The following is a 25233-nucleotide window of genomic DNA, read 5'->3' on the forward strand; positions in this document are numbered from 1 at the left end:
GTGTGTCTGCATGAACTCAGAAAATGTTTCACTATACCAGTGGTTTTCAAACGTGTTCATACCGAGCCCCCCACACTACACCCTTGAGTAAAAATATATTGTCCGCCCCCTCCGCCCTAGCGGCCGCAGGATGTGGGGGCGAGGGGGGGGGGGCAGGTTCTTATAAGCAGATTGCCTACTGCTTATTTTTTCGATTAGAAGCAGTCAATGTAAGCCTTTTTTAAATAGTAAAAACAGTCATCTTAATCCATTTTCAAAGAGACTGAACCCCTGGACATCATTCGACACCCCGCTCCCATGGCTGCCAGCCCCCCAGTTTGAAGAACACTGCACTACACAATAACCAAAGTGATGCGGTTTTTCTGTGTTGCCTTGTTTGCACTGCATGTCGATCGTGGCCAAATCAAAAGCCAGCAGCTTCCGAGTTTTTCTTATTAGTTACTGTGATATAAAGTTAAAGGGGCGTTCTCTTTCCTTGTCTGGCAACAGAGCGTCATATGCTGGTCCCAGGTGCTGGGCTTGCGCCACCGCCCCGCGCCGCCCCGCCCCACGCCCCACAGAATCAGACGGAGCCTAGCTGCTGTTCAGTTCACACGTCTTCATTCATTCTCGTTCCAGAAGTTTCTGAAGTTCCCTCGCCCCGCCTCCCAAGGAGGAAGAGCCGGGGCACACCACCTGCCGAGTCGAGTCCGCGAACGCCGGCATGGGGAAGGGCAGCAACTCCGTTCCCGGGACGGTGTGCACATCCCTTACGGTGGTAGTGCAGGGAATGAGGAATGAGGAGCACACGAATCTCGAGAGCCACCCGCTGATGCATCAGGAGAACGCGTCTCAGACGGAGAACTCTGAGAGCCAGCAGCCCCCGGCGCCGATGGAGGCACCGAACCCTGCACAGGAAGCCGCTGCTCCACAGGCGCCACCTGGAGGTAAGTAGTGAGGGGAGCGGACGTTGCAAGATAAACTGTTTCCCGTTATTTGCACAAAACCCACAAGAGAATGTTATGGACGGCGAATGGGGTGCACAAAACTCCCTCCTCAATGGACCACTCTGTGTAAATAGACAGAAAAGATTTGCCCATTTCCCAACCAGTTAGTGAATATAACATAGCTCTCAACCTTTCATGGCCCCTGGGCGGGTGAAAACACTTGATTTTATATTTGAGGGGTGAAAGCCCATTGATTCCTATGGGCGTGTAGAGATCTTGGCAGGTGAGAGAGGTGCCTAAGTGGCGGGTGACACCCGCCAAAAGCGGGTGAGTTGAGAGAGGTATGATATAATAAAGTCCCCTTTTAAATATTTATTTAATCTCATGATGTCTACTAGATTGACATGGGGAATGTTTTCTTTATGTCAATGGTCACATGTTTTTTCAGGACGTGAACACAGGGGTGGACTGGGAACCAAAAGTGGCCCTGGAAATAATGTTCAAAGTGGCCCCAAATTGCACATTTTCAGCAAGCCCAACCCTTTCCTATGGGAACGTTTCGAAATTTTAAATGTTAAAAGGTGTTTGTATCGCGCACCGTCACCAACGGAGTTGGTCCCCAAGAGTTCTGGCCAATCTGTAAAACATGAAGGCGGGCAGGGTTTGGGTTAGTCGGGAGATGAGGGAGAGAGGTGGTGTGCTCTTGGCGGCTTCAGTTTGGTATACACCGTGTGCTGAGCTTTGGTGTAACTATTGGGCCGGGGCGAGAGCTAGTGTGCTGTTTATGTGTTGTTGGTTTGTTGTTGGTGCGTTGTGGTAAAGCACGAGCGGTTTGCTGGGCGAGAGTTGGTTGTGTGAATTTTCGGGTGAGTTAGGCATGCAGAGATGTGATGGTGGGGTTAGTGGGGTGAGAATCCTGGTTATGGCACATCTTGTTCGATTAATTAGTATTACTATGGGTGGGATTAGTTGCTACTATCCTTTCTTGACCATCTGACTGTTGTGGGTGTAGCGCGGCTCTCTCCCTGCTGTGTATTCTAATGAACTTTGTATAATGTGATTGGGAGTGTATTCTCCTCCTTAGGTATCAGAGCTGGGGGTTGGCTGGCCCCTATTCCCTTGCTATCTATCTGGATTAGGTCTATTGGAGCTTGGGTGTGGTACAGGGCCAGGGTGCCATTGAGCTGGGGAGCCGGGGGTTGGGTGGCCCCTATTCCCTTGCTATCTATGTGAAATAGGTCTATTGGAGCTTGGGTGTGGTACAGGGCCAGGGTGCCATTGCTCTGGGGAGCCGGGGGTTGGGTGGCCCCTATTCCCTTGCTATCTATGTGAAATAGGTCTATTGGAGCTTGGGTGTGGTACAGGGCCAGGGTGCCATTGCTCTGGGGAGCCGGGGGTTGGGTGGCCCCTATTCCCTTGCTATCTATGTGAAATAGGTCTATTGGAGCTTGGGTGTGGTACAGGGCCAGGGTGCCATTGAGCTGGGGAGCCGGGGGTTGGGTGGCCCCTATTCCCTTGCTATCTATGTGAAATAGGTCTATTGGAGCTTGGGTGTGGTACAGGGCCAGGGTGCTATTGCGCTGGGGAGCCGGGGGTTGGGTGGGCCCTATTCCCTTGCTATCTATGTTAAATAGGTCTATTGGAGCTTGGGTGTGGTACAGGGACAGGGTGCTATTGATGAATCGTCCAAGTACTTCGTCTTGGTCTGTCTACGTATTCAGTCTTTAGTTTCCTTATCTCAGGGCTATCTCATTATGTGGTCTGGTATGTCGTGGAGTGTCTTCCTTAGACTTTGTTTAGTCGATTGCCTGGTGGGAACCAGGATCGGTATCTTCCTTCATCATTGTTTTAGCTGTGTGCCCGTCCCTGTGGGTGGTCTTCTAGTTAGGCAGTGAAGGGCCAGGATTTGAAATACCACAATAGATGCCCAGGGTGCAGATGCCTACCGGGAAATCTCCAGAGTTCCCCGTAGGCTAGTCCACCCCTGGACGTGAAGAGTAAAATACATTGGTATCAATGGCGTTGACTTTTTTGGTTTTCCCGGCTGGGGTATTTGGGGGGTGAGGGGGGCTGCTGCCGAAAAAAAAAGTCCCATTGCAACGTTTAGGGATTTTCCCGATATTGGCCTTTCCTGGTGGACAAGGGGCTCAGGCCCTGGAGCACCCGTGTACTCGGCGCCCCTGATTAGTATTCTTGCAGCTTAACATGTTGTCAGGTTGCTGCATTTTGTGTATTTTGCAAGCAAACCCATTAAGAATTATCTTCGGCTTTGAAATCCAAAACTTATATATTTGTGCCAAGTAAGGCCTGAAATGTGTGTGGCCAAGTGCTTACATTATACAGCGAGTTAAAATCTTTAGCCAAAGCGTGTGATCCTGGGCAAATAATGTCATGGATTACATTCACATTTCATGAAAACAGCGGCCCTAACAGCGGGGTAGATTTAATAATTTAGGGACAAAAGTGTGTCCCCTCTGCCCCCCTGCCAGTGGTTCCCAAGGCCGTCATCTAAAATTGCATTATTCTTGCATTGGCCCTACCCAGGGCCAGGTCCCTTATCACTTGATTTGAAAGGCAGATTCATAGTGTCACCAGCCATTCTGTGCACCAGAGATGTATGTGCAGGTGGGGGGGAGGATGGGGGTGGTCTACTGTGGCAGAACTTAAGGTGGTAGGGCTGTCCAGAGCTGTGTCCCAAAGGAGAGCGAATATAGAAACTCTCTTATAGGCCCTGGTCTGATATGGTATGGAATATTATACATCCCGGCTGCGAGCTAGGGGAAGCTCTTTTATCATGTTATGTTATGCTATGTTGACTTATACCGTGCACCGCTACCACCCAGGGGCAGTCGTGATTTCCCCACCTCCATATCGGGCAGTTCGTCAGAACACACTGCCTGCAATGTGTGATGTGCTCTCCTGTGAAATAAAGATTTCACGGCGGGAGAACATCAATGATTGCATGCAGTGCTTTTTGCGGAGTCGTCCAGACTGTAATGGAGGTGAAGACATCACATGAGGAGATCTGTTACATGCCTACCAACATTCCCCATTCCACTCTGGTACTTGTAGTCAGTGCTGAGTTTCTTATTATAAACCTAGGACTACATGCCCCAGAATGCAAACTTAAATCTATGACCGCTCTAGTATCTCCCAAATGGAATGGGGTCATACTGGCATGTGTGCTCTCATATTATGATACCCTCACCTCCCTGTCTGGGCGGCCTGGCAGAACACACTGCATGCAATCAGTGCTCTCTTGCTGTGAAATCTTTGTTTCAATTGTCTCTGCTTGTTCCTGATTTGCAGTTCAGTTTTCAATATACAATCCTAAACAAGTGGCGTTACATGCCTGCGAATCGTATTTTGAACAGACAATTTAGCTTATGCAGAACTATGTGATTGGGCTACTTTTGGGCTAGTTCCTAACCCAATTTGGGCTATGGATTGGTTACCTCTTCTGGCAACCCCAGAGACCAACCCAGAAGTTAGTCAGGTCTTGGGTGTTTGGGCCTCTGGACTATATGGAACATTATGTTATATCACTTATGTACAAATAACAAAAACTCTGCAAACGTCTGGTACCTCTAACTTGTAGACTGGCTGCAAGCTGGACTCCAGATCTCACCGCATTGAAGTTCACAGTTCGATAATATTGAGCAAAAGGCCGCGTCTGTAGTCCCGAACAGAGCAAGCACGGGTGTTCCTTTCTCCAGAGATGACGGATTCTACCTGTTTTCTGGTCTGCAGGGACTTGTAGTTGCGGGCCCACTACTTGCAAGGTCCCCAACTGATTCAGCCTAAATCATGAACGCTGCTGGCCAGGGGAGTTGCTAGGTCTGGAAAAGACCCGGGGCTAAACTGATGTCGGAACTGTTGGGACTGGGGGCTAGCTAGTCTTTTGGCTGTAGCTCCTGAGATTCTATCCGGAGCTACAACCAAAAGATCCGGGGCTATAGCCCCCTTAGGCCACCCCTAGCAACGCCCCTGCTGCTGGGAAACATTATGATAAGGGCTTGCTTACAGCACATAGAGGGACATCTTTACATATTCTGCAACCAGCGCTTTAATAGTTAACATAGTGCCACTTCTTTATCAGTCACGTGGCAGAGCTTTGATTTGAACTTTTCCAGCTATTCATATGTCCATGTTTCCCAAAAATTCCAACCCAATTGTCTGCATGAATTGATCATTTACTTTCACAAACTCGCTTAACTGACTAAAACTTCCCATACTCCGTGCATCTCTACACATCCATAAAAGGCCCTTACTTTCTGCAAATGTTAAATTAACATAGAATGAGGGTATAAGGAAGTTACATTTAGTTAGGCATTTAACGGGCACTGCCAGAACGGTGCTACCTGGACACAAGATGGCGTATTATAGCATTGCCTAGCTAACAACGTACACAAGCCAAAACGGTTGACTTTGCCAATGCTCTTTTTTAACAGGACGACAGCGGAAGGAAAAGTTATAAATCAAGTGGCTGAAGGCGCACTTGGTTCAAACAGTCGCGCGCGTTTACAGCTGCAATTAAGCCATTAACTCTCAGCAGACAGCTTAGAAATAACAAGTCAACGTTTGATATTACTGATTGATAAGGCCAGCTCAAAGAGCTCCCAGGAGGATGCGTTTTTGGCCAGGGAGGGACAGGTGGTTTGGCCGTGGAGGGTGAGTGGATGGGTACATGGCCAACACCCACATGCTGTGTGCCCCTCCTCACATGTCAACTCCCTCCGAGCTTTACTCCAATGCAATAGCAGCACCTAATATCCCAGAACTAAACATCAGGAGTGAATTAACCTCTTTTAATGGTATTAGGTGCCATGTTGGCAATTATGTCGCACAAGCCTTGCATTGAATTGTGGGTTGCGGTAGTGGGTTGCGGTAGTACAGTCAGCTGCAGTGTTGGTACTGTTGCTTGGTCCGCTACCAGCCATTTCTGGGCTGTTGTGTTTCTTGAGTTTTCACTTCGCGGGGAGAGGAACTTGTCGGAACAGCACATTCTGGTGCCTCGGTGAACCCAGAACCCACCTTAAAAGCAGTGACCGGGCTCAGGGCTCCTCCCAAAGTGGTGCCAACCCCAAGCGCAAGGCTCTGTTTTCAGAGCCAGAAGCCAGAGCCAGAAGCAGCCCCTGTTTTAGGATGCGTACCCATTTTCTGTGTTTTGGGGGTACACCCGCATCATATGGTGGTAGTTTTGTGCCCATGAGCGAGCCTGTTCCCCGTGGTTTTTCAGAACTTGTAGACCAGGACTGCGCTCTGGCGTCTGGAGAGGTCCCAAGAGAACTCATGCTGATTAGAAAAGTGAGGTCCTGAAAGAAACCTCACCCATCATTGCGCGTATTCCATCCTGGGACAGGAGAAAATAACGTGCTATGCATGACGCTCAGGATTCATGTGCCAAGGGCCATATGCCCATCTTCGTTAATGTGCCAGAACATATCAGAATAGTTGTGTCAGAGAATCTGGCACCTACAATGTGTATGGACTGCTATTCGCATTAAAGGAACTGTGTTCATGAACAGCCTGGAGACATTCCTTTCTTCATTAGAATAGCAGAATAAATGTTGGTGCCACAAGACAACTGTCCATCAGTCACAAAATCCATCACCAATCAGCAACCCTGCCTTACTGCACCTGATGCCAGTTCCTGTGCACCGAATGCCTGCCCATTCTTAATTGGCCCAAATACCACTGCTCTTTTACCAACAAATGCCTGCCCATTAGCTCTGTCCATGAAGAGGCCCGTCCAACAGAAGCCTCGGCCATCACTTACCGGCCACAGAATGTTTCATCACCAGTTCATTTGCACAGCATGCCTGCCCACTAGTTACACTACCACAAAATGCATGCTCTTCTGTTACTACGCCTCCCCACTGGTTACTATGCACAGCGTGTCTGCCCACTAGTTACACTACCACAATACCACAAAATGCATGATCTTCTGTTACTACGCCTCCCCACTGGTTACTATGCACAGCGTGCCTGCCCACTAGTTACACTACCACAAAATGCATGATCTTCTGTTACTACGCCTCCCCACTGGTTACTATGCACAGCGTGCCTGCCCACTAGTTACACTACCACAACATGCATGATCTTCTGTTACTATGCACAGAACGCCTCCCCGCTGGTTACCATGCACAGCGTGCCTGCCCACTAGTTACACTACCACAAAATGCAAGATCTTCAGTTACTATGCACAGAACGCCTCCCCCCTGGTTACTATGCAGAGCATGCCTGCCCGCTAATTATTGTGCCCCGAGAGATTTGTCCACCAAGTACATTGCGCCAGAAGAGTGCAGGTTGGTTGTTTTATTTTTATTTTTTTAGTATAAAAAACAGCACTTATTGTAGAGAAGATAACTCCTGGTTTTTGTTTGCTAGCTTTCAAGACCACGTGGACATCTTCCTGGGCACCAGTCGCACAGCAGAAATACAACCTTCGCTATAGTGAGGGCAGTTTCAGTACCAGTGAGCCACAGGAATGAGAAACATGTCTCATGCTTTCCTGTGTTCACTTGCCTCACAACTTAAAGAACAATCTCAGCCCTTCGATGTGAGTAGTGCCAGTGGAAGGACTGTGTGTGTAATTCTGTGTGACCTGCACACCTTGAAGAACGTTCTCATTCATTGTGTGCGAGTCTCACGTATGAGGTCCTGGTCTCGCGATAAGTGAGCAATGGCTCCCTATAAAGCGAGGATTCCTTACGATGGATCATAACACCAATCATTGTTCATCTCCCAGCAGGCTCTGCCATAGGGGGCATATTAAACTACATGGAGACCAGTCTCATTTGTTCAGTGCTGAAACCAAGGGGCGCCGTCTCATGGGTGGTGAGGGGCAGGATTGCCATACCTTAGCCCCCAGTTTCGTTCTTGTGATGTGACATGCAAACCTTGCCTCATTGTCTCAGTGATGGGCTTTGACTCGCACTCTTCGGATCTGTCATTCAGAGTGAGACTCTCACCTTTGAAGTGTAATTCATTGATTGCGGGTCTCCTGCCTTGGAGCACGGTCTCACTCATCGAGTGGTAATCTCAAACCTCAGAGTCCTGTTTCCCTCTTGGACACTCTTAATAATACCAATTAAATTAATAGAGTGAGTACAAGGGGGAATGTGAAGTAATCTTGTATTTTGAAGCATTCAAGTTGTAGTGCGTTGGAAAACGCTAACAGACTTGGGTGGGAGGGGGGGGAGAAAAGTAAAATAGCCCCGAAAATGAGGCCCACTGTTGGCTGGCATAGTTCCTGCTACCTCCCGTGTTGCCATATGTCCTGTTCAACTGCTCACTGCAGGACACGCTCTGCAGTAGTGAGAGGCAGGCAATGGCTGTCGTTACAATGTATCAATAACGGATTTGAGGATAGGAAATGTTTTTCAGCTATGAAATACAGTGATAGCAATCTGAAATTGACACATTCCCAAGCAGTGAGCTTGACTGGTCGTTCCTTCTTTATGTTCTAGTTTGTTTTCTTCAATGTATTTCTATCTTTTTATTTGTCTTGCTTTTTTAACTATTTAATTCCCTCCTTTTCTTTTCTCCCATTTAATCTATTCTTCCATTTCCTTTCCTTATTTTTCCTTCATTTGATCGTTCCATATTTCCTTCTTTCCTTTTCTTTATTTTACCTTTTTTTCTTTTATACGTCAAGTTAAAAAACGGTTCCCTTTCTTCCATAGATTAATTTTAAAAAAGTTTCCTTTTATTAATTGTTATCTATCGGTTTATTTCAGTTTTCTTTCTTTCTCCACTTTGTTACTTTCTTCCTCTCACACATTCTTGTTTTGTCTTTCTTTCTGTCATTAGTTCTTTCTCCCTCTCACTTTTTCTCTTTAATTATTTGCTTCATCCCATCTTTGTTTCTTCCCTGCATTATCTTTCATCCCTTTTTCCTTTTTTTTGTTGCTGATAAACCACTCATATGCCACCATTTATTTATTTAATGGGTATTTATAATGCAGCTATACAGCAAAAGGAGTTTCAATGTGCAAGACAGAAGAGGGGTAGTGCAAGGGGAAGAAAACAAAAACGGTCCTGCTAGGTCTTGTGTCATTCGGATCGTGCAAGTGCAGTAACAAGAAGTGCGGGGAGAGGGGAATGTGGAAGTGCTAGACAGGGCAGAAAAGGGCCCAAGGGTTAGGTGAGTGCTATGGAGAGGAAAGGTGGACAAGTGACAGGGGAATGCAGGGGAAAGAAGGTCCACATAAGTGCTGGACAGGGCTGTAAGTGGGGTGCAGGCCCAGCCAGGCTAGTTCAGGGGGAGGGAGCCCGGAAGGGCAAGTACAGGTTAGGGAGCCAAGGGGGGAAACCAAGTGCAGGGGTAGACTGGCTGAGGGGGGCCTGGTGCCCTGTAAGTATCAGAAGGAACCAGGCAGCAAGAGGCAGAGGGGGACATTAGCTGGGAAGGAGGAAGAGAAATGGGGGGTGGGGGGTCTTGAGAAGCTTCCGGAACTTAAGGAGATCCGGCTCATGTCTGAGAGGGGCAGGCAGGCCATTCCAGAAGGAGGCACATGCGGAGGAGAGAGATCTACCCCCCACTCTGCTTGGAAAAGCGTCTGATCTGCAGAGAGTTGAGCTAGAAGACCGAAGGAATCTAGCAGGAAGGTAGTTAGGGAAAGTAAGTTGGATGTAGGGGTGTCCCAGGACCCAGAAAGCCTTGTGGATGATGCCGAGGGTCTTGAACTTGATCCTCGCAGCAACCGGAAGCCAGTGGAGAGATTTTAGGGCTGGGGAGATGCGTAAATAAATCACAATAGTGAGTAGAACAAAACACAATCACAATTCTGCACTTTCTGAAAATGTTCACTTCTAGAAATAATTACACTGATCACTAACGAAAGCAACTATCATGTAGTGTAGTGCGATTTTTTTGATTTCCTGCCGCATTAAAAGGCTAGCAGTAGGATTTCTAGATTGGTAAAAATACATATGGCAATTATGATTTCACCCACACCTTTAGTTTAAAATAAACACAGAGTGATTTAGCGGTTTGTTTTTCATACCCCCCGTACCCCCTACTTTGGTCTGTGTTTGGGAAGCCGGACAGAAAAATTGGAATGATTTGGGGAATATAATATTTCAGACCCCCTCCTCTAAAAGGCCTGTGTTGAGGAAGCTGGATAACGAGGTTGGACTGATTTAAGAACAAAGACACCCCTCTTCTTTCAAAAAGACGGGTCTTTGGACAAAAAGGATTACCAATTTAATTTATAGGCTATAGTATTCAGCACACACTGGGAAGTCAGCTTTGTTAATTATGAATGTTCACAAAATTCACCCCGTAGTGTTCTGTCAAATGGGGAATTAAATTGATATTTTTAGTTGAATAGGCTACAGATCTACACAGTTTTGCCCCCCTGCCCACTCTAAAGGGAAACGATTCAAGGCAAGTAGACTCCCCCACCTTTTTGGTCTCCCAGGGATCCGTTCTGCTTGTATAGAAAGCCTCTTTTTAAAGTTTAGGAATGCCAGCTGCATCTCGGGACACTCTGGAAAGATAGGGTATGGGTCTGGTCACTCCACTCTCAAAGATAGCCTCCCGCTCTCCACCATAGGACCCAGTCAGCTTTGAGGCCTTACTAGAAATAGACAGCTCCACCCATATGCACTCTCAGCAATCTCCACTGGAGTCTCTTTACAGCTGTCAGATGGTAAGTTTCAGCAGACTTCTGTCTGTGTGTCCCTATGTCCCTTCCTCTTAGTGCAGTCCCTCTTCTATAGCAGTGATGAAAGCACCAATTTTACGGTCATGGGGGAAGCACCCTGCAATAATTCCCGCAAGTAGGATTGGACAGTTACCCTTCTCTCTGCTCCCAAACCCAACCACCAAGTTGGGATTGGTTTAGGGGTCTGGAGCAATTTATGGCAATTCCCATTTGTAATCGCCATTTGTTCTCTTTTCATATTTCTAGCAAAAACTAGTTATGTATCACAACTTCATGCTTTTACTAGCAACTGCCATAGTATACATTTTTTCTGATTCAGCTAATCGTGGGGAATTGGATAAACTGACCACCAGGTCCGTACCATGTAGCACGGCCATGTGGCACATTTCTGCTGTTTCCATAAAAAGCATAATAGTTATGAAAATGTAAGTTATTACCCATATCCCTAATTTTATTCTCCATCCTCTCACCAACTCTCATATTTGGAACATGTTCAGATCAGCCAAAAACACATCTTAGATAGCCATTACAGTTCCCTGAGTCGCAGGTGGATGAATTTTATATCTCCAAATTCGCCTGGAAATTACATAAAAAATGGTACGTAAATGAAGAAAATACGCCTTATGATTGCTGAGAAAAAGACCTAAATGACAATAGCCCTTTTAAAATTAATTGTGAATGTTCATGTGTTCCAAATGGCCATCCTCTTTCCTTCAGGCCATTTGCTTTCACTGGGTCAGCCTGTACCCAGAGTTTGTTTTTGTTAGTCACTTTGTGTCAGAAGCGTGCTCTTTGAAGGTGCTGCCCCATTTTATTTAATTTATTTTAATATTTGTAGCACGCCACATGCTCATAGGCCTCAGGGTGCACATGCAACAAACAAGACAAAGACTGACAAGAAGATGAACAACCGGTGGGAGAACCAGGAGCACCCCAGATTCACACATATTAGTCATGCTGAGCCAAGGGGAACTTCTCCTACAGTCAATGCCTTCAGAGCCAGCAGGTCTGGAGAACACTGAATTTCGACACCTTTAGCCGGCGCTTTATTGCAGTTGGTAATTAGATGGGAGATGTAACATCCAGACTGGCAGTGGTAGATTTCCTTGTGAAGTTTGCCCACAGCTAGCAAAAGGGTTTGTCAACCTGCACATTGTATTTTTCCTGACATTTTTCTGTGAGCAGTGATACTTTTTCACATTTAAACTGCTTTTATTTGCCAACACCAAGCCATTTTTGTGTCACTGTTAAACAATCCTGTTTTGCATGTGAAAAGGATCTTTGATTTCTCCTTCTGTGAATTAAAATGCTGCTTTGGTAATGATAGGTAGGCCTCTTTTTTTTCCACATGGATCTTCAATTTTACAAGCTGTTTTTGTTTCAGTGTATACAATCCTGCTATTCATGTGAAAGGGACTTCTGTTTGAGGTCTTTCAATGCACCCGGCAATACATCTTGCAGTCCTTTTCTGGATTAGTTGAAGGGGGTGAAGGGAGGAATTAGGCAGATTGAGGAAGAGGCTGTTGCAGTAGTCCAGCCTGGAGAGGACCAGAGCCCTGGAGACATTGAGTTTCCTGGGGAAGGTGAGGAAAGGGAGAATGCCTCTGAGGAGGTCTAGCTGAAAGTGCTCCTTCTTGGCAAGGTCCATGATGTCAGGAGAGAAGGAAAGAGGGGAGTCGAAGATATCAAGGTTTTTTGCCTCACAGGAGGGTGAGGGGATGGGGCCTATGGAGAGCGGCCAGAGAGTAGGAGGGAAGGAAGGAGCTGGATTCCCAATGAGAAGGATCTCAGTATTATTGGCATTAAGGCAGTGTCATGATGCCTACCCCCGGGCATTTGGATCGAGTCCATCGGCCCCGGGAGCAGGCATCCAGATACTCATTAAAACCCCAACAGCCCCGGCTGGGGGCTGTTTGGATTCAGTCCTGGCGCCTTAGGCGCCAGGATCATCATAGAAATCAGTCCTGGCACCATAGGCGCCAGGCTCATAGACTTTACTTACCTTATGCAGACCATGCTGCAAATGAGTCCAAGCCAACCTGAGGCCTGGATGGGACTATTTTATTACAGGGACTATTTTTGACTCGGGTGTGGTTCTGGGAACTTCTTACCTGGGACTACTTTGCAGGCTATTTAAAGCACGCACGAACAGCAGCCCATGCTTTGCATTATTCTGCATCCAGCAGCGTGACACTCACCGTGTCTGCAAGTCAGCATCCAGTCTTCTGCCACGCCCGCCTCGAATCCAGAGCTCCTAGACAAAAGGCAAAGAAAGGAGAAGAGGTTAGATCACAGACATTATTTGATTCCTTACCTGATACCGGACCCAGGACATCGCCAAGCCTGGAAAGGACATTATTTCAGCACGCGTCACTTTGCCAGCAGCAGCGCCGCGTTATACTCACCAGTCCACCGCATCTTTCGACTCGCCGCTGCCTCCTTCATTTTCTTCGTCGAAACCCAGCACCTGGGGGGAAAACAAAAGGAATAACAAGGTGAGCCGAGAAAACCAACAAGGACAATCTCTTTGCCACCATAGGCTTACCTGCTTTACCACCGGAGGTATTATTATTTAATTCGCCGCATCTTCCCATGCCGCACCTATAAAGGGAGAGAAAACAGCAAGTTAAACTCATGCAACTTTTACCGGACAGTGTTTGGTAATACAGACTCTCACCTGAATGCCATCAGCTGCCTCCAGGCAAAATTCTTTTGGACCCAACTGCAACCTAACGACGGAATGGAACAAGAGTGAACATCGGACATATTGAACTCTTTGAACTTTATAGACACTGGAGTCAATATCCCTCCGGAACTCCTCCAATACCTTCAACCCAGTGAAGTAACTGGTATCTACGCGCCCCTGCATGCCATGCAGGATGGAGAGCTCATCATTTAAAAACATAAGGTGAGGTTACCAAAAGGGAATATCGGAGGTGATTAGGTGGGAGAACGAGAACTGTTGGGGAGGGCCATCACTAAAGTCCACGAGTGGCTAAATCCCTTTCTCCACTTGCAGGAGAATACTTCTACGAGTCCAGCAGACAAGATTAGGCGTGCTAGTCCAGACTGTCATCTCTTCACTACGCATCACGTTGGTGGAGACCGCAGCTGTCCGGGTCCGATCGACGCCCCTGTGGGAACCAGGTGAGCGTAACAGGCAGATATCGTTAGCAGTGTAACATGCCTGAATGGCAGACAGACAGTCCGGAATGAGAGGAGAAGCAGTGGAGGGAAGCTTGAAGGAGAGCTGCATGTTCCGCGTAACACTGGAAGTTAAGAGAGCAGGCAGAGATCAAATGGGCTAGAGGGGCAAGGTAGATAAGAGCCACGGTGAGAGGAAAGAGCTCTGGGGAACACCACAGGTGGAGAGTGTAATAGAGGAGAGAATAGGACCCAGTTAAACCTGGAAAGGTTGGTCAGAGAGGAAGGAGGTCAACCAGTCCAGCGCCAGGTTCGTGATGCTGAGGGTATCATGTGCCGATTTATAAGGGTAGCATGGTTGAGCATATCAAAGGCTGAGGAAAGGTCATGAAAGATGAGAATGGAAGGAGAGTTGGAATCTGGATTAGAGAGCAAATCTTCACGGGTGTTTAGGAGTGCAGTTTCCGTACCTCTGGCTGCTCTGAAGCCAGACTGGTGATTGTGGAGACAACCAACAAATTCATTGTGGTGGAAAAGCTGGGAGATTTCCAGCTTCTCCAAGAGTTTGGCCAAGGCTGGAGCAAGGTAGGCAATGTTGTCCTTGATAGTTCTGGAGGAGCGGGGGAGCACCTGTTTGGATGAGACTAGAGCGGTCTTGTCTAGAGACCTCATCAGGTGATATGGGAGAGAAAGAGGAGAGTAGGAGGAAAGGTGAGAGGGGGGCCAAGGGAGGCCTGAGAATGTGTGAGGGTGAAGAGAGTGCAATAACCTAACAGCTGGAGGTTTTTACCTATGGCGTGAGCCTATTAAATAGGGCAGCAGTTAACGCTGTGCAATGATCCATTGCTATCAGTTATTACGCCCTCCCCAGGTAGTTGTTTCTCACACTTTCTTTCTCTCATGTGTGCAACAAAGAACACTTAATCTCTGGACTGCTATTTAAATGTTTACTATTACATCATCTGGTGATGACGAGGGAGATTTTTTTTTTTTGGTTGGGCGTTTTAGAGCGTTCAGTGGTGATGAAATGCTCTGGTCTTACTTTTCTTTATGCTTCTTATATATGTAGTCTTAGCAACACGCAAAGGTGAATTTTTAGTTTTCCAAACTTGCACAGTGGTCTTTCTGCACCTGGTTTCCATAGACAGTGGCTGGTGGTTTAGTGGAGGACCCGACCCACCACAAAACAGCAGAGATCTGTCCTTCCACCGAGGCTGAATGGAAGTAGGCACAGATACTAATAGGGAAGGATTGTGTTACAGCAGGAACCATTGCGCTATCTGATGCTTACTTCAGATTGTAAATCAGGCCCTTCGATCTTCACCGAAGAGAAGGTTGGAAGAGAGGGGCTACATTCCCCGCCAGGTGTGGGAATGGCGGATACAGGATTCCTTTGATAGGAACAGAAGGAAAGGTTGATCTTCCTTTTTGGAAATAAGATTTACAAAGATTTCGCCGCAGTTTATCCAACTGATAGATACAATGATGGCAACTGTACGACATTTGAGCTTAAGAGGATTGGGTGCCGTTTATCAGTTGAAAGAGGAAAAGAAAGCGGGAAAAGCGAAATAATGTAAGAACAAATTAATGGATGGAAATAAAGTGACAGAAAAAGAACAAATTATATGGATTGATGGAGGAAGGAAAGACATTAAGAAAAAGTGATGAAGTAGATGGAATGAAATAGAGCAAATGCTAAAGAAAGAAGAACGAACAAGGAAGGGAAAAGGAGAACTGGAATCCAAAGAACAAGAAAAAGAAGAAAAGAGCAAAGGAAAGGTTGGAAGGAAAGAAAGAAAGAATGACTGAAGGATAGAAGAAAGGACACATTATAATACTGTGCAGCTCTATGGTGCTTCACGCCTGTTTCTAAGCAATGAACAGATGTTCATTCAGGGTGATAGGGTAACTCGAACCTGCTACGAGAGGCAAGGGGAAGGGAGTTCTCATGTAACAATCCAGTTCATTAATCGCAAGCTATCGACTCGCACGGGATAAAATAACGAAGGGGGAAAATGGAATGAGAGAAAGAAAATACGAAAGAAAGCAGGAAAGAGAAACAAAGCAACGTGTAATGAAAGTCACATGAACGCCCAGGCTTGTGCTACTGAGAGCTGTTGAGGAGCTCCTCTCTAGAAGAGTCACAGCGCCTCCCAAAGGAAAACACTGGGAGCTGCTATGAAGCCATATATAACACAGTTGTGGCAAGGGGATTAGGTCTCCGCTCACCTGTCAATCACTGGTAAGCTTCTGGTTTTGCTGCTCTTTTTTTCCCCCACTCTTTTACCTACTGAAGCCTCGTTTCAACTAGGCGTCCTTAGCGCCAGGACGTACAAGGAGAAGTCTGCTACCTGTTACGGCCTGGCAGAGCCCAGGGTCAACCATGCTGCCCCTCAAATCCTCCAATAGACATCACCATGTTTCTCGTCCGTCTGCAGCCAATCCCCACAATTTCCAAGGCCTGTGCTCCAATGCGCCTTAGGCTGCCACAAATGGCTACCATATCCAACCTTATCACTGTAGCATGCCCCCCACAAAAACACCCTCACCTCATGCGCTCCCGGCCCATTATGCTGGTAAATGCCTGGTCAGCCGTAGCCCACACTACCGTCATCTCTGTTCCAATCACCGAGAGTACCCTTGACACGATCTTCATCATGGAAACGTAGTTCACCACCTCCTCACAGCACATCTTCGATGTTTTCCTACCACCCGGATACAGTATTCAGCATACTGATCGGCAAGGAAAGACCAACTGCCCCATAAGGGACAGGCTAAATACCCTGAGATCACCTGCCGCTCCTTCAAACACTTCCCTGTGGACCTCCTTGAGCCAGCTCTGGCCACGGTCCCCTCCACCGGACATGCTTTGGACTTCCTTGAAGCCTTCTCTCTTGCCGCCACTGACCTGGTTAACACCCACACCCCACTAAAAACCACACAAACCATCCGCCCCCTAGTAGACTCCTGACCTCTGCGCCAACAAAAGGGCAATCAGGCTGGTGGAAAAACGGTGGTGTAAACACTGCCATCCGGAGGATCGCTCCCCAATCAAAACCCTGCGAACCTTACGCAAACAGCTGATTACTGATGCCAAATCAGCTTATTACGCCACCGTAATTGAGGGTGCCTCTAACAGGATCAGAACCCTCTTCCACATTGTTAGACGCTGCGTCAGGCCTACCCCCGACCCTGAGGTCCCAGCTTTCAGGAGAAATGCAATTGCATTAACAGCTTCTTCCTAGATAAAATTGCCAAAATCGGGGACTTTGACTCTGCAAAGGCCTCCAAGGAGCCAGTGGCATCACTAGGGTTGGTGACACCCAGTGTGGTAACTCATGGTGTCGCCCACCCCCCTGAGGGGCGGAGTTACCGCATCGGGTGTCACTAATGCCTTCGCCTAGTGACGCCACTGCCCTTTTAAATCACTTTGCAGTACCTTCTTCTGTTCTTATTCCATCCATCACTATAGATAAATCTATGTTGACAATTATGCCCTCTTTACCCACACTGAACATATTTTGGCATTGCGTTTGCATCCCTTTTAGGTGTCACCAGTAAAGGAATGATTATGAACCGATTCCCATGAGGGTTCCTTTATCATGCCATTGTAATCATTCTCGCCTCCATGGCCATGTGTATACCTTATAATGTTGGAACTTTCCAGAGTCCCATTATTCTCTGGATGGTAGACAACATTAGTTTCATGTCCTACTCTAACACAATGGAAGAAACCCTCATCACATTGAATTCTAATCGCACCCATTGCTTGTGACAGTCACTGCAAGGTGCCCTGCCATTAAAAACAAAAACCACCCCATTCATAAACTCTATCCCATCATGGTTGTCACTGAAGCATGGTGCAAAACCAAGAGGTACTTGAATTAATTATGTTTAAGAAGTACAGCAATTTGACCACCCAGATTCATCATCTGACTATTTCTACTTATGATTGGTCAGCCATGCCATTCCTTCCATATTCCACTCAACACATTTTGAGCAAATGCCACACTGGTTTTTATTCAAAGATGTTTCAAATTGGCATCCAGCTATTTATAAGACCCACCCTGCAAACCGTGCCATGGGAAACGCATTGAGCCTTAAAAAAATAATTAAAACCAGCATTAAAAAAGCCAACAGTTCTGGCTATTGTGTTGGCATTGGATAGACAGTACCTGATCTGAAGAAAACAGGTGAACCTATACATGGGCATAGGATAACCGTGCCTCGCAAAAAACATACCTAATTCCTATGCACAAGCAAAAACTGTTCTCCTTGTCCGTGCTTGTTTTTAACTGGACCTGCAAGACACCGATATAAATCAAGTGGCTGAAGGCACACTTTGTTAAGACATTTCTATTGAGCCAGTAGCGAATTTGCAACTGCGCTTAAGCCATTAACTCTCAGAAGACTGCTTGGAAATAACATTGGCAGGCCACAATTTGAAGGTACTCTGCGGTAAAGCTAGCTGAGAGAGATCTCAGAAGGATGCGTTTTGGGTGTGGAGGGGCAAGTAGTGGGTGGGAAGGGCCAAACCGATTAGAACAGACATGGAGAGCTAATGGCTATCTACCTTCTCATATGTCGTGTCCCTCTCTCCAATGCAAAGTTTTGGCATATAGGTGCCATTTAAGCACTTCCTTGTAGCCAGTGGAGTCACTAGGGTTTCTAGTTTTAGCTGTAATTTCTAGCTAAAACTAGAAATCTAACAGCTATAGGAAACTGGGCATGGCAGTGCAATATACATGGCCAATGGCACCTGTTCCAAAGGGCCCTGAAGGAAGGAAGGAAAAAAACAAGACTGAGGAAGGGACGGGCAAAGAAGTGGTGAGAGGAATGGAGGGAGTGAGGAAGATGGGGAGGTAAGAAGGAAGAAAATACATTGAATGTTCTCTAGTGCTCGGAGGTGCATGCCGTATTTGGGAATTTTCGCATAGGGCAGCATTAATAAATATTGGCCCTGGCCTGCACTTCTCTCATTACCTGTTTGGTTTTAGCGCTGAGATGCCTATATTGACATTGCTTTACACGCAGGCGCCTTATTTACACATGCACATGACAATTACAGTCCTTTAATACAGTCCTTTGCATACAGGAAGTCCACATTCCAGCCCAGAAACCAGTGCACGGTGTACATTCACACAGAAAACAGAAGCACTCCACGTGCTCCTGATTGTGAGTGGTATGGTGTCGAGCAGCAAAGTCACACAAAGAGCAAAACAAATTAAGAGGTTCTCTTTAAAATATGTCCGTGTGAATATGTATGCCAACCTTTGCAGCATGCGATTCATGCTGGTCAGATGGAACAGTGAGTTGAGTGCTCGCTCCTGCTATCTGTGCGCAGCCTACTGTGTCGGGTTCGAATCGTGGCAGGGTCAACTCAACCTTTCATACTTCTGAGGAAGATGAATTGAGTACCGCTGTGAGGTTATAACAGCATGTGTATGGCTTAGACAGCCAGCCCTATATAGAATGCAGACAGCTTGTGGTTTGTGCTCTCGAGCTCTCCAAGTGATTATTTTCTCCAACGTTTAGGAACATGCCCAGTAATATGATAGTGTAATTAAGATGACTTGTATCTAATAATCGGCGCCTTTCCGTTCAAGAACTGAGACAAGAAATGAAGTTTGTTTTAAAGCCCAAACACACTAGGCCTCTACACAGCGTGCACTGGATTTAAGAGCAAGAAAACGCAGCAATGATCACTGCACCTTTGAGCAATACAAATATGCATTTGTATTGCTCAAAGGTGCAGCCTATATAGGGCCGTTACTAGAGGGGTGGGGAGGCATTCTCTGTGCCCCTGGTGTCACCCCCTGGGGGGCTGTCGCCTGGTGTGGTCCGCACTACTGCCAGTCCCTAGTGATGCCACTGCAAGGAGCTAGCCCCCACCCTGCACCAGGAACTCTGCTCTTCACCCCTCTCACCATTAAGGACCACTCTGACACGCTTGCATCCCTCAAACCCATAGCCTACTCAGACGATGTCCTCCCAGCCTCCATCATCAAACAGCTCAAAGGCTGCGCCCTCAACCCACTCCTTAATATCGTCAATGCCTCTCTCACTGAAGGCTCCTTCCAGGACTCTCTAATAACGGGGCTGATTTGCCACCTCTTGAAAAAACCCTCACTCGATCCTGATGATCTAGCAAACTACAACCCATCACGAGCGTCCCTTTCATAAGGAAACACATCAAAAAGGCTGTAGACAATAAATTGCTGGCCAAACCGAGGCGGCTCGGCCATAATGGGCGAGGGGGCGTCGAAGCACCAGGTCTTGGCCCCCTCTCACCCATTATGGAGCAGCCAGCCCAGTAAAATACGAGCACACCCTCAGCTGTTTTTTTCAGCGGAGGGAGTGCTCTTAACTGTGAAAGGGAAACTTTGTTTCCCTTTCACAGTTATATTGGCCCAGCCCCACAAGCTCAATGAGCCATGCAAGGCTGGGGGCGTTTGCTTCCTCAGTCCTGCATGGTTCATACGAAATGCTGGCTGTGGAACTGCACATATGTATTTGCAAGGAGGCGCTTCTGCGCCTCTTCGCACATACATACACACACAGCAGGCTTGGGTGGGGCGTCTACGGACCCACGCTCGGGCCCCTTGCACGCACGTGCAGGACCCAGGAAACATCCTGATTCCTGCTAATGCTTTCAGGGGGCTGGAGCACTGGAACCTCCGACCCGTGGCAGAAGGTACGTTTGTTTATGTTCTAATTTAAATTATGTGTATGGATACATGCATGTTTGTGGTATTAGGAAAATATATGATGATGGATGCTGGTGTGAATGAGAGTGTGTTCTGTGTGTATGTTGTGTACATGTGTGTTTGTTTATTTAGTATTTAAATGTGTATGGGTGCATGTAGGCTTGTGTTTTGAGTGAGTGCATGATGGATGTTCGTGTGAATGAAACAGTGCTTGGTGTGTATGTTGTGTAAATGTGTGTGTGTGTATGTTTATTAAATATGTGTATGGATGTCTTGTGAGCGCATGATGGGTGCTCGTGTGAATGAAAGAGTGCTTGCTGTGTGTATGTATATTGTGTAAATGTGTGTATGGATGCGTGTATGCTTGTGTTATGATTGAGTGCATGATGGGTGCTCGTGACTGTGAATGAGACAGTGAGTGCTTGCTATGTGTATGTTGTGTGCATGTGTTTTTGCTGTTCTGAGATGATTTTGGTGAGTGGGGGTAGGAGGTTTGTACAACCAAGGCATTTAAAAAATACCTTTTGTTGCACAAACACTCTCCCCACCGGCGGCCAAAATCAGCTCTCTGTCTGGGGTACTATGGGGCCCAGGGGACAGGGATGGTATTTTGTTACTGGACATCTATGATAGATGTTTAGTAAAAAAATACCATACCTGCCCCCCTGGTCCTCCCGCGTATTGCATACACACATTATCACTTTGATTGTGTGTTTGGCGCTGTGAGACCCGGGGGTTAGGCATGGTATTTTATTACTGGACATCTATGATATCATCCCCGCCACCTGGTCCCCCAGTGCCTGGCATACACACATAACCACATTGATTGTGTGCATGTGTGAGGAGCTCGGGGCCCAATGGAGACGTGCGTGTTATTTATTTATTTACTGGGCATCTATGATGGCCTGTAAAAATAAAACATGCCTTACCCCAGTGCCACCCAGCGCCTCACAATAGCACATAATCGCCTTCATCATTATTGTGATTATATCTGACTGCAAGACGCTGGCACACCGTGGATCAGGCATGGTATGTTTTACTGCACATGGTTGTTAAAGCTAGCATGATAAGTGTTATGTAGCAAGACTTGCATTTGATGCAGCCAGTCTAGCCGTTTCTTATTGTGGTATGACATTTTGTGTTGAGCATCTTTGATAAAGCAAGCAGGATCAGTGGTATTATTCTTACTGTGGCATGACATTTTGTATTGGGCACCTTTGGTAAAACAAGCATAAGTGTTATGTAGCTAGGCTGGCATTTCAATGTAGCCAGTTCAGTTATTTAGGATTGTGGTATGGCATTGTGTATTGGGCACCTTTGGTAAAACAAGCATGATAAGTGTTATTATGAAGCTCGACTGGCATTTTAGTACTGCCAGTTTGGACATATTTTCATACTTTGGCATGCATTTAATAATAATAATAATTTATAATGGTAAAGCCAACTGGAGTATGTTCTTATGTGGGGATACTGATATATACTGGCAGAACAAACATGGACATGTTTTCTTATAGCATTATGCACAAAGCAGCAAACTTCAGTATGTTCTTGTATGTTTAATAATGGGGTATAATGTTGCAGTCAGCATGGAAATGTATGGGCACAGCCAGTGTGAAAATGTATTATACTTGCACCACATAATGTGGGAAAAGGCATCATGAATATGTGTTGGCGAAATGCTCTTGTGCACTGTTGGTAACTTGCATCCATTGGATTTTTTCCATGAGTTAATCTACAAAACACAATTGCAAACTGATTGGCTTTTTACCCAATTTTTCTAAAAAAACAAAGTGTGCTCTAGAATACACCATTTTCACCCATTATTTAAAATAATTCTTGGGGGAAGGGTCACTCCCCTACCCCCCAAACCCACCTTGCGTGATGTGGGGTCACTCGCTACGCTCGATCACTTGGCCATATAAGGGAAAAATACTGACACCCTTCCAGTTAAAAAAATTCACCAGCTGCCACAGTGGCCAAAATCGACCAACTCGGCCTCCTTGGCGACTGCCAATCAAGGTTCCACCCCAAATGGAGCATGGAAACTTGCACAATTCAGGTGATAGATGACTTCACTAGATCCTATGGACAGAGGTGACGTCTGCCTCCACGACCTTCAAGCAGTGTTCAACACTGTCGACCACCCCACGCTCATCTCGATCCTCGACACCACAATGGGCCTCACAGGAAAAGTCCTTGACTTGTTCTCCTCATACTTCAGCAACAGATTCCAAGCCATCCAATTGGGGCAGGTCAGGTCCAAACGCCTAGCGGTATCTTACGGCGTGCTGCAGGGCTCTGTTCTCTCACCCATATGGAGGCCCTGGGAAACCTCTTAAATGACCCCAGCATCTCCATCCACCAGTACGCTGATGACACGCAGCTGTTCCTTAAGCTGCTGCTTGGACACCATCCAGACCTGGATGTCGTCCGCCTACCTAAAACTCAACCCCACTAAAATGGAGTTTGTCCTTATTGCCCCCCCCCCTCCAAAGAACAACAGATTGTCCAAAACTGGTTCGACAAGATGAACCTCGACGGATTCAGCCAAATCAGTAGGCTTCATTGCCAATAGTGGTCTCTCCTTCCAAAAACATGTGGCCAAGAATGCCCAAACCGCCTGGCTCCAAATCTCCATACTTGGGAAAATCAAACCCTTCACCCCCCCGCTAACTTCCGTACAGTAATCCAAGCACTGGTCATCTCACACATTAATGGGGGTAACGCCCTCCTCGCTGGGCTCCCAGCCATGTTACCTCACTCCCCTCAAAGCTGCCCACCACAGCGTGGGTGCCCGTATATTCAACCACACCACCCCCATCCTACGTGATCCCCACTGGCTCCCCCTCCCTGCAAGGATTCTCTTTAAAACCGTGTGAATCGCATACAAAGCAGTCTCTGATGGAACCCCATCTTACCTGGCAGCCAAACTCTATATCTCAGGAGGTTCCTGCACCTCCCGTAGCTCGATCATCAAAAGGTTGGAGTCCATGCTTACCCATAAGGAAAGGACCAGAAAGCAGTGTTTCTCCTGCTATGCCCCATCCCTCTGGAACTCACTCCCCCTGGAGGCTCCTACTGCCCCTTCCATCATGCAGTTCTGGGCAAATCATGAAGACTTGGCTCTTTCAACGCATCCTTCCCCAGGACTGAAACCCTGACGATCCCCCACAGTACTGCGTTAAAAACGCTGGCTCGACGCTAGCCTCTGGCTTCTCCTGAACTCTGTAAAGCGCTCTGCTGCCTATAGGCCAAGTTTGCGCTATAAACAATAAAATTAACACGTTATATAACGAACAGGCCTTTAAATATTACTTCTGCCATTGCTACGTGATGTACCTTGCAGGAACAGTGTGTTTTTCTTTTGCAGATGATGAACTGAAGTCCTTATTGAGAAGAGCGACCGGACCCCGATTTCTGGCTGTTTATTTAGCAGTCCTGGTGCTCGTTATACTTGCCCTGGGAGCTTACATTGCAGGTGAGTGTGTGTCACTGCCACTTCTTTATTTAACACAGTTCTTAAACCAGCATGTGATGAAATACCGAAGTCCAGCATGATCTGCGGTCACTGCGGCTCTCGCTGAGCAATCGCGGTTGCGCCAAGACACGCACGCACGCACCCGGAGGGTGAAGTGGGCGGGATATCTGCCCGTTCCAGGACGGCAGGGAAGGCCACTTTTTTATTTTGTTTTTTTAACTGCTTCCCTGCTGGGGATTCAAACGTGATCCTGGCACTAACCACCCAGTGTCATATGCCTGCACTATTTTACAGAGGCTGCATTGGCTTTGTTTATTTGAATAGACTTCTTGGAAAAGCCAAGCTTGGCAGCAATCTGTATTGGAATTGCGGTAGGCACAGCAGTGTTTGTAGGCACTGGGAGGGGTGTGTGTGCGTACCATCATAGGCAAGTCCCTTAAGAGGTGCTAATGATGTGTGTTTGGGGGGGTAGGCTGCCTATATAAAGCTGCATGCTTTGGGAGTGGGGGACAATGACCCACTAATGGCAGTAAATGCATTTTCTTTCACTGTGTTTCCTGCAGTTTTGCTGGAACTGCTGTAAAACACAGCGTTGTGGGGTGCAGAAAAGGAAGCACCCATGTATGGGGTTTAAATTGGGGGTCTAGCGGAGGGGGCAGAAAAGTGGGCAGGGCAGAGGGAACATCGGTCCACTACTTTTTATTTTGCTCTTCTCTTCCTGCAAGCACTAAAACCATAGGAGAGGGAGCCCGTTGGTAGAGTGGCTGATGGCAGTCATAGCTGGGGGCCCGGGACTGGTGGTCTAAAGATCTCAACACTGGCTCCTGGCAGCAGTGGCCCTCCTCCCCTGCAGTCTTTCCAGTGTTCCGACTTGGCTTCTGTCCTCAACCGAATGGAAGGGATACCAGCATCTACCAGCATATATTTTTTGTTTTGCCGAATGTTTGTGGCGGTTGTGCAACAAAATGGCGAACCATTGTGGTGGCGCGGGGGGGGGGGGGGGGGGCAGAGAGAGTGTGAGATTGAGAATCTAAACAAAGAGAGAGAGAGAGAGAATCTGAACAGAGAAAATCTGGTTGGAATAACAACCGGCAATGCCATAGCATGGAAATCGCAAATCACTCGTTTATTTTTTCAAACTCTTCTGCAGAACTACCCAATAACGAATTCCCTATCAATATTTGCTCCAATCAGCAGCTTTGTAAGAAGCAAGTCGGGTGTCAGGTTTTCCATTTCCCAGCCGCGCAGTGATTTCTAAGATTGAGCTATTGAGCTATTTTGGGCTATTTACCAGCACGGTTGGG

At 47.0% G+C, this 25233-nt stretch overlaps 1 protein-coding gene across 1 annotated transcript in view; it reads left to right on the forward strand.

Moving 5' to 3' along the window:
• The first annotated feature begins 571 nt into the window (after positions 1 to 571).
• LOC138580176 (C-type lectin domain family 7 member A-like) overlaps positions 572 to 25233 on the forward strand; it is a 54750-nt gene continuing 30088 nt past the window's right edge. Inside the window, exons 1-2 of the mRNA XM_069650502.1 lie at positions 572 to 926; positions 23822 to 23929. Of these exons, the coding sequence (XP_069506603.1) occupies positions 704 to 926; positions 23822 to 23929 (331 nt within the window). The 5' untranslated portion in view covers positions 572 to 703. The remainder of the gene's footprint in view (positions 927 to 23821; positions 23930 to 25233) is intronic.

Source organism: Ambystoma mexicanum, chromosome 3p (assembly GCF_040938575.1).
Source record: "Ambystoma mexicanum isolate Mex_15411 chromosome 3p, UKY_AmexF1_1, whole genome shotgun sequence".
In the NCBI taxonomy this organism is placed as follows: Eukaryota; Metazoa; Chordata; class Amphibia; order Caudata; family Ambystomatidae; genus Ambystoma; species Ambystoma mexicanum.